This window comes from Chelonia mydas, chromosome 2 (assembly GCF_015237465.2).
Source record: "Chelonia mydas isolate rCheMyd1 chromosome 2, rCheMyd1.pri.v2, whole genome shotgun sequence".
Lineage (NCBI taxonomy): Eukaryota > Metazoa > Chordata > Testudines > Cheloniidae > Chelonia > Chelonia mydas.
The window spans coordinates 247,269,098-247,278,657 of NC_057850.1; the positions used below are offsets into that span (position 1 = coordinate 247,269,098).

The 9,560-nt window shown below is 43.9% G+C and overlaps 1 protein-coding gene across 4 annotated transcripts in view; it reads right to left on the reverse strand.

Annotated features, from left to right (window-relative positions):
* The window catches only part of NUB1 (negative regulator of ubiquitin like proteins 1), a 32,263-nt gene extending 27,876 nt beyond the window's left edge, over positions 1–4,387 (reverse strand). The window contains exons 1-3 of one of the 4 annotated variants that reach the window (XM_037891136.2): positions 4,251–4,384; positions 2,356–2,548; positions 1,113–1,242 (exon numbers count right to left, since the gene is read on the reverse strand). In XM_037891136.2, coding sequence (XP_037747064.1) covers positions 1,113–1,147 — 35 coding nt within the window. In that variant the 5' untranslated portion in view covers positions 1,148–1,242; positions 2,356–2,548; positions 4,251–4,384. Of the gene's footprint in view, positions 1–937; positions 1,077–1,112; positions 1,243–2,355; positions 2,549–4,250 lie in introns of those variants that run through there. The other 3 variants (XM_037891137.2, XM_037891138.2, XM_037891140.2) reach the window with 3 other exon arrangements.
* Positions 4,388–9,560: the final 5,173 nt, after the last annotated feature.

Consider the following 9,560-nt stretch of genomic DNA (forward strand, 5'->3'; position numbering starts at 1 on the left):
GGTGTGTAGGCAATCCATTGTCACAGTAATTTGGTGGCTCCAGGGGACATAGTGCAGATATCATTGAAGCTGAGCTTCACACGTACACTATAAATTCAAACCCTACCCTTGGCAGAAGCCTGAGAATGACCTTTAGTCATGCTGCAACTGACTCTGTTGAGGGATTTTTCTACTTTTGGGAAATGTGTCCTGCTAATTTGTACAGATAATTTAGAAAGGGCTCCAAGTATTTTCTGAAAGATAATGAATTACACATGCTCTATGCTGATACGTGAGAATGACTGCTGGGCATGTTGCTACTCAAATGCCTAATCCATTTTACACCCCCCGCTTCACCCTAACAAACAGGATTTCATCTACCACTACTATGCTTTCATTTATCCACCATAACACTCACATACCACTCATGCATCCTACTTCACTGGTGACAATCCTGGGCACAGCTACTGATACTCTACACAACTCAGCCCTTAAATGAGGCAAACTGCATCCCTCAGTGTACACACTCAAGGTGAGGGGCAGGCAGAGGCACTCAGAGACTCTGCTCCCAAAGGGCAGGGCCCCGCAGATCACCTCATATCACAATCACAGCTCTGACAAATTTATCCCACTAATCCCTCCACCATTCAACACAGCTACACGTAAAAAAAACAAAGACAGCTGAAGCGCATGCAGATAATTCCGCAGGAGGGGCAGAGTTAAGGTTGCACTAGTGTGTACCTTAGCCTCTGAATACCAGCAAATAAAGAGTTATGTTTTGCTGAATTTGATGTTATGAAAAGGCATGAGATACTGCCAGGCAACCTTTACTTTGTGTTAATAAATTGCTTTGTGACTCTAACACTCTATCTCTGCCTCAGCCAGAACAGGCAGAGTGAAAGCAGGCCCGGGGGCGGGGTGGGGGAGTAAAACTCTTGAACAGCTAATATTGACCTACCAAGTTAGAGGAGTCACATCCTGGTAAAATAGGAAACCAAGGTAGTGGAGAGAGGGAGGAGGTAGAAATGGAGGAGATACAAGGGAAAAACCTGAATGCACATGAAGGCTTCTGGTGGGTGACTTTTGGACCCTAGACACCCAAACTTATTTAGAAAAAGTATTCCTCAGCTTACATGGAAAGTTTTTTTAAATGCTGGCATTTACACATTCATTCCTCTAAAACTGGATGGTAAAAATAGATTGATCAGTTTCTCTTTTGCTTGTAGATAGCTTCACTTTCCGATCTTGTATATTAAGACAGTGCTAGAAACAGTTCATGGGAAATGGGGAAAAAATTAGAAACGTTTCTATTAATATTTGGTTTTGAAAAGGTCCTCCCTTCCTAAAAACAAAAACCTAACTTGTAGGCAAAGGCTACCCTTGCCAGGAGACAGTCTCCCCGTAATCTGATCGACACTAAATCAATTTACACTTGGATGACATTTGGAAGCTTCTTTGCAACCACAAAGACAAGAAACTGTTTTGTTTTTAAATAGAAAAGTAAATTGTGCAGAAATTGACGTAAGCTGCCCTGTCCGTTTTGTTTCTATTATTTTGTAATAGCCCTTCTCCAGGCTTAAGAGTAAAGGGCCTAACACAGTCACATAAGAATAAAGCACTGGGGGTATTACTAATACAGTCTTCTCCCTATGTTTTCATCCGCACACAAGCAATTCTTTTTTAGGCAGCTTTTAATTCATTTACCCCATTATTATTTACTATTTTTATCTTTTTTGAATTCTGGAAATCATTTTATAGCAGATATTTACTTAACACATATTGCCTTAAACAATAAATTATCCAAGTAACAGAAACTATGATGTTTGTTGAGACCAGATTAAAAATCTCAAATTGTTACACTGTATCTACATGCAAACCTCCTTTAGATGTTTTACTAAAACTCCAGATCTGTTCTTTTTGTAACAGCTTCCATTTCCCTAAGTCTTCAAAATATACTTGTCACATTGGAGCATATACTAACATCAATGTGCAGAATTTTAAATACAAACTGAATCTGAAAACTGATCATACATACAGTGGCTATACTATCAACAATTTTTGGTATAGTTTTGTAAATCAAGCTTAGTTGTGATTTTTATTAAACTATTAAAACAGAAAAAAGGGACTGAAAAATCCTAAGTTAAATGTATTTTACTCCTGTTCTAACAAATTATCTTAAGAATATCTCTATAAAAAACAAAGTAGTTTCACTTTTGTAAAGGCAAAGGTTCAAACAAACTTTTTAACCTATAAAAATAATCCATGTTTATTAAACAGAAAGTTGAGAGCCATTTTCTGATCTTACTATTAATTTCATTCATGACTAGTAAACTGCAGTACTCAAAACAGAATCCTTCATAAAATATTTAGACATACCTCTCCATCCTCCGACATTAATGTTCCTGGAATGATTCAACTTTCACTTTCGTGATGCGTCACTAAAAGCTATGGGGTATTTCCCAAAGCTGTTTTCAATAAAATTGTGGGGGTATTTCCCAATGGATGTTTTGAATGTAACATCAGATGTTTATGAATAAAAAGCAGTCACAGAATCAGTTGCTCCCCTCTTCTAGATGACACACAAGAGCAAATAGGTAAAGAAATGAGATTTGGCAGCCACATAGAGGGGGGGGAGCAGGGGCTACGTGGTGAAAGCTGGCTGAGCAAAACACAATAACTTGGGCTTTGCTCAAAGTGAGGCGGCATGGCCAGCTCAAGGGGGAAGCTGATGTGGCATGGTCTCCTGGGACCAAGAGACCACAGTAGTGTCATGGTGGTTAATGTTAGAAGTTCCATGGAAGGACTTGGACTCATACACTGCAGATTCTCTACTAGGCATGCAGACCTGGACTTTCCCAGAGAAGCCTGGCCTGTACAGCCACTGCTCCTTCAAATCTAGCATCCCCGCTTCAGTGAAAGAATGATACAGCAGTGATGGGTATTTCATAAGTGCAGACAGGTATGTAAGTACTAAAATAATTATAGCTCTACATTTTCCTTTTCTGTGGCAGTGGCTAATCCTGCCTGTAACCATTTGCAGATAATCAAATGCAACTTGATCTTTGTGGCACTGATCTACTTAACCATGCCAAGGAGTCAAGCCTAATGGAAATGAGAGATTAGTTATTAGTGGGGTGGAGGGGGGAGAATGGCACTGTCATTGTCTTTAGGATATGCAGCTATCGTGATAAAAAGTACTACCAGTTCCAGAAGTTGGGTGTATTTTTAAATAAAAAGTATCCAAATATAGTAAGAGTAAATGCTCTGTAAGGACCTGTATACACTAGTAAAATGCTCAGACTATGTCTACACTACAGTCACCATATGGGCACCACTACAGTGCCACAGTGCAGACGCTTCCAAAAATGATGCGAAGCGCATTTCCGTTGATGTGGTCAATCCATCTTTCCAAGGGCTCGCCTACACTTACACTGCCCCAGTAGCGCTGTTAGCGTTCAGTGAAGATGCTACCTAGGCCAACGGGAGGGCTTCTCCCGTCAGCATAGGCCCTCCAGCTCCCGGAGAGGCGGTAGCTATGTAGACGGAGGAGCTCTCCCATCGACCCAGCGCTGCTCACAGGGGGAATTAGGTCGGTGTAACTGTGTCGTTTATGGGTGTGAATGCTCCACACCCCGAGCCACGTAGTTATAGGCAGCGTAGACATGGGCCAAGAGGCAGTACCTACATCGATGAAAGAATTCACTGGGCCCTAGGTCGACCTAACGGCGGCGCTCAGAGCAAGAAATTTGTCACAGCCCTGAGCCACATTAAGTGTCGATCTAATTTTTAAGCATCATCTAGAGCTCAGGTCTGCAGCTCACTCCCCGAGCCGGGGGAGGGTTACCTACTCATCTAAGCCTCTCCCCACCTCTAACCTAACCACGCCTGCCTGTCTAACACGGTGTCACAGCGGTAAAGCCACTCGCGGGGAGCGAGCGATGGGCCCGGCCTCCACTAGTGCAGACGAGCCCCCAGCCCAGCTGCCGTCTTGGGCCCCAGCGGTGGCTGCTTCTCAGTGGCCGGTGCCGCGATCCCCTTGCAGGGTCCGTGGGACACGGGGCGGGGTCCTGGGGGAGGGGGAGGAGCCGTGTGTGTGTGTGTGGAGGGGGCACCGGGCAACACAGCACCTGCTTCCCCCCGCGGCCGCAGAGGCAGTAGGGGGCGGGGACAGTTGAGGAGGGGGCGGGGGCGGGGCCCGGCTGCGCCAGCGCGTGGCTGAGTCTCTCCCAGGGGCGGGAAGGCCCCGCCCCCACCCGCCGGGGATCGCTCACCTGTGCACCTGTCGCTGCGCGGCGGGCTCCCGGCCGTTTGTTTACGCTGCGTTCGCACGGTCAGCGGGGGGGCGGGGCAGCCGGCTCCCTACGGAAGCCCGGAAGCGGCGAAGGGTGCGGGGAACGAATCTCACGTGTGCAGGGAACGTGACCTCTCTTAGCCTCATATCCCTGCGCTCCCCTAGGGGGCGCCATCTGGCTAGGGCCGAGGGTGGGGGTCTGGTGAGGCCCAGCCCCCGCCGTGGTAAAAAAGAGGTGGGGCGGGGGCGGGATCGGGACAGACCCCAGGAAAGAGCCATTTCCCTTCTTCTGACGTGCCCTGCTTTGCCGAGGTTTCCTCCCGCTGCTCGTGTCTCCTCTCTTGCGAGGAGGGGAGGCCATTACAGCTTCCTCTCATAGGCCCCATCTGCGCGTGTAGGAGCCCTGGGGGATCCTCTCCCCGTGAAAATTCTCTCTGGCCTTGTCTGCATGGGGGAAGGTGGCACCAGCATTAGCTATTCCAACATCCTTATTATGGTGTAATTGAGCTACTCCAGAAGAGCGAGGCTGGTCAATTTCCCTGTGTAGACAAACCCTGTTTAGGCAACATTGTGAATGTAACCAGGATAGCTGATGCTGGGCCCTGCAACCTTTTAAATGTGAATCCCACAGGTAGCACAGTGCAGTGAAGAGGACACTGAACTGGGATTCAGGAGCTCTGGCTGTGCCACTGACCTGCCTTGTGACCTTGGGCAAATTGCCTCAGTCTCCTGACCTGTAGGATATTTACCTGTTTTTTAAGAAATAGGTCTATGGCTCTATGCAAGAGCGAAGGCTATGAATACACTAGGAGTGCTTCACTGTTATAGGAATACTGGCATACTGTACTAGCAAAGAATTCCTAGTGTGGACACAGCTATGCTGGCAAAGCTACACAGACTTCACACCATTCTTTTGGGTTGTAGATCTAATGAATACCTCAGAAATTGCAGTGTAGTCCCATATCCATCCCTAGTTTTTCTATAGTGCTTTCCATCAGTAGATCTCAGAAGTGCTTACAAAAGAGGCAAACATCATTATCCCCATTTTACAGATAGAAATGGAGTTCAGCAGGGAGGGAGAAGTGCAGTGCTGGGGCAACTGTTAAGAAGTTTAGCAGTTTTAAAACTCATTGTTCTCCTAAGGTGTTTCTCAGGGAGATTGCATTACCCCTTGCTGAGACAGCAGTGTCTGCCAGCCCACTACAAGTCCTGCCCAGGTCAATGGTATAGTAAAGAGAACAGTGATGGTCATGGTAGTGTGTAATTATGAGTGCAGATGTGGGATTGTGGAGAGATACAGAGAAAATGGCTGGAGTTGTTAGGATGGGGTAAAATACTATGATGTTCCCAGCTGTTTTTGTTATCTTCATGGGCATGTGAGCAGCCTGTGGTGCACAGCTGCAGCTATGAGTCTCCTGAGGTGGCAGCATGAGCTCTGACAACCAGCTGCAAACGTTCCCAGGCTCAACACTGCTCCATCAAGCATAGGAAGGCTCAGTGGAAGTTCATGAATGAGTAGTGATTTGAAGTTGTGGTGGGCACAGAGAGAATGGAAGGTAGGCCTAGTCTACACTTAAAACATAGACTGGCATAGCTGTGTCATTCAGGGACAAGAAAAAACACCCCCCAACCCCTGGTGACATAGCTATGCTGACAACCCCCCTCCTCCAGTGTAGGCACAACTATGCTAACAGAAGAGTGCTTCTGTTGACATAGCTAATTTCCTTTAGGGAGGTGGTGTTCCTATAGGGCTTGTCTACACTACCAGCTGGATCTACGTGCAGCGATCGATCCAGCGTGGGTTGATTTATCATGTCTAGCATAGACGCGATAAATCGACCATCGATCGCTCTAGTGTCAACTCCGTACTCCACCTCAACGAGAAGTGCGACACACCGCAGTGAAGACACCGCGGTAAGTAGATCTAAGTACATTGAATTCAGCTACGTTATTTATGTAGCTGAATTTGCGTAACTTAGATCAATCCCCACACACCCGCATAGTGTAGACCAGCCCATACTGAAAAACTCCTATCAGCGTATGCTGCATCTTCACTAGGGGGCTATGTCATTATAGCTATGGCAGTATAAGCTCTGTAGTGTAGACATAGCCTCAGGGTATGTCTGTGCTACAGCAGCTGTGCTCTTCTGTTGTAGAACCATAGTGTAGATGCTTCCTATATCCTCAGAAGGGTTTTTTCTGGTGGTGTTAATTCATCTCTTCAAGAGGAGTTAGCTAGGTTAACAGAAGAATCCTTCTGTTGCCTAGCCATGTCTACACTGGAAGATAGGTAAAGCTACCTACTGTGCCCAGGGCATGACATTTTTCACAGTCTTGAGTGATGTAGCTAGGTTTTCAAGTGTAGACCAGGCATCAGAATACCTTCCCCTTTCAGAAAGACCTCAGCAGAATTGCAGCTGCATATATGCACTGTAGGAAAACCTTAGGCCTTGTCTACAATTGCAATTGTATGACTTTAGCTATGCTGGTAAAACCTGAGTGTGGACACAGTTATATCAGTATAAAGATATAATAGAGGTATACTGTATCATAGAAATGCAGGGTTGGAAGAGACATTGTGAGGTGATCAAATCCCAGCCCCCTGTGCTGAGGCAGGACCAACTGTACTTGAGCCATCCCTGACAGGTGTTTGGCAGTCTGAAGGACAAAGTTGTGTTTATAGCAGCCTTCGCATGACTTGAAGCCCTTCTGGATGGAGCTGATGGCTCCTCCATTCACTGACCAGTCTGTGATCCTAGCCCCAAAGCAGCTGGCATACAGTTTGTACATGGTGGAATAGAGAGAGATGGGTCTCCAGTTACTGGAGTTGTCTCACTTGCCTTTCTTGTAGACAAACACCGTCATGGACTTCTTTCAGAAGCTGGAAGGACGGTAGAAGTATTTGCATTTGTTGAAAATGGCAGTTAATACCAGGCAACTGGGGTCTTGTTTTTTCAGGAAGTTATAGCAAATGCCATCTTTTTCTGGGTCTGTGTTTTTGGTCTTTCGTAAATCTGGTCATTACTTCCCACAATGTAAAGTCTTGTTCCAGGTCCTCTGCATAGTCAACCCGGGGTAGAGGATGAAGGCACCTTGGGTGCATCTTCCGTTGGTGTAGGCTGCTCTGTGCTATCTATGCTCTGTGGTTATGCCAGCATAGCTATGCGGTTCTGTGCGTATGGTGCCTTAGTAGTGTAGATACAGGCTAGAGCAATGGAACAGATTTTTTCCATCGCTGTACAAACTCCAGGATCGCTGTAGGTCGGTTGGCAAAACTATATCAGACAGATGTGTGGATTTTTCAACCCTTTGAGAGCAGTAGCTGTGTCAACCTAAGATTAAGTGTAGACCAGGCCTTAGAAATTAACCCATGATCTCTGCCAACAGCCTGATTCAATAGCTCTAAGGTATGAGCCACCAGTTTATCTCAATGGAGTGTTTGCAACTCAAAGAGAATACCTTATTGAGATGAATACAACTTAATTTAAAAGCTCCAAGACAAATGAACTGTCCATTCAGCTCAAAAGGATATTAAGTACAATATTAAAGTCTCTAGTAGTAATTTGCCCTTTCCTAAATTGCAAGGAAGTCTACAAAGATTTAAATTTAAAAAGAGTAAGTCTTGCTCTACATTTAAAATGTATGCTGGCATAGCTATGTCCTCCTCTCAGAGTTTGCTGCGTCTATATTTTCTGTGCCTTTTAATTATTACCTAATAAAAATAGATTGTCTTCAATTGATCATTGTTTAAAAAATCAAAACATTAATAAATAATAAATTACTGGAGATTTCTTGGCTTCTATTGTGTGAGGCTGGCTAATTTATTGCCCAGTCCAACTACCATTGAAGTCATTGGTTATCCCACCTTTGAATTTAATTTAGCTGGATCAGGCTCTTAAACACTGATAACTGTGTGAGGTTTTTGCCCTCGGCTTTAACGTCTGTGTTTATCATCCCTAACTGTAAACTGATTGGGGAACTAGGCCAAAAATCATCCCAAAGCATATTGCGTAGTTAAGATGATTCTGTTAAAAGTTTGGAGCAACTAATTCTGTGTAGTGTTCATTAATATTTATAGACCAGTTTTAATATAAAAGTGCTATCATATTATTTTGGTTATTAGGAAACTATATTTCCTTGAAGTTTGTCTCATAAAGCAGGGGCCCCACTTACTCAGAACTCATTTTAAGACTTGTCTAGAGGGAAAGTTGACAGGCAACTGGTATTCCCCTATAGCTATGTCAGTCTGTGTGTGGACACTCCATTCCAGAATCAGTGTGACTTTATTCTAGAATAATTATGGAATAAAGTTACTTTTATTCCAGAATAGGGTGCCCACATGTGGGATTTATATTGGCATAGCTATAAAAGCTCTAAGATATATGAAATTAAGTCTACTAAATAAGTGCCAATCAATTTCCCTGTACAGATAAGTCCTTTAGTAGCTTTGGCTGTGTAACAAGTCAAATGGAAAGTTTACATCTCAGTACCAAATCTAATACTGAAGCACATAATAGCTTATTTTGGAAGGTGAAGAACGTTTTTACTAGCACAGAGTACCAAAGAATGAGAAGTGAGAAACGGAAAGATGTTCTAAGTTTTCTAGTCCATCCCCTGGCCACTGTAAAATAATTCCCCATAGTGTTCAGTATTTTCTAGGGCTTTGCTCGTTCCATCTCGGAATGACCCAAAAAATTGTTTCTTCACCATGTCCCTTGGAAGTACATACTGTACATCTGATTTATCTTGTATGTTTATGTTAGCTAGCACCAATTCTTTCACTGAAAACCATATCACAACTTGAATAATTCATCTTACTATGGCAGCAACAACACAAGGCACAGGTGTGTTTCTAATTCACAGCTGGAAGAAACAATTAACAGCATGTGGGATTTATGAATAGGAAAAGCATTTGGATATTTACTGTATTTAATGCCATTAAGGACAGCAACAGAAATATGCTATGATGGTTTTATTCACTGTTTTAGGATACACACAGGAAAATCAATCATAAATAATTTGTGGAAGTAAATGAATAATAAAACCTCATGTTGACTAGAACGTGTTAATCACCCTTGCTACTGTTGTTCTAAAACCTGCTTCATTTGTTGCTTGTTCAGACAGCTAATCGAATTATGCAGTACTGAAATCCAGTCCAGTTGCTTCATCAGCAGTTTTTGTAAATCCTACTCTTTGCTACAGCTTTTTCAAATGATTTGTGATCTCACTATGATAGAATTCTTGTCCCTCAAAAATCAGTAGTTTGGATTTAGAAGAAAAAAAAGGAATC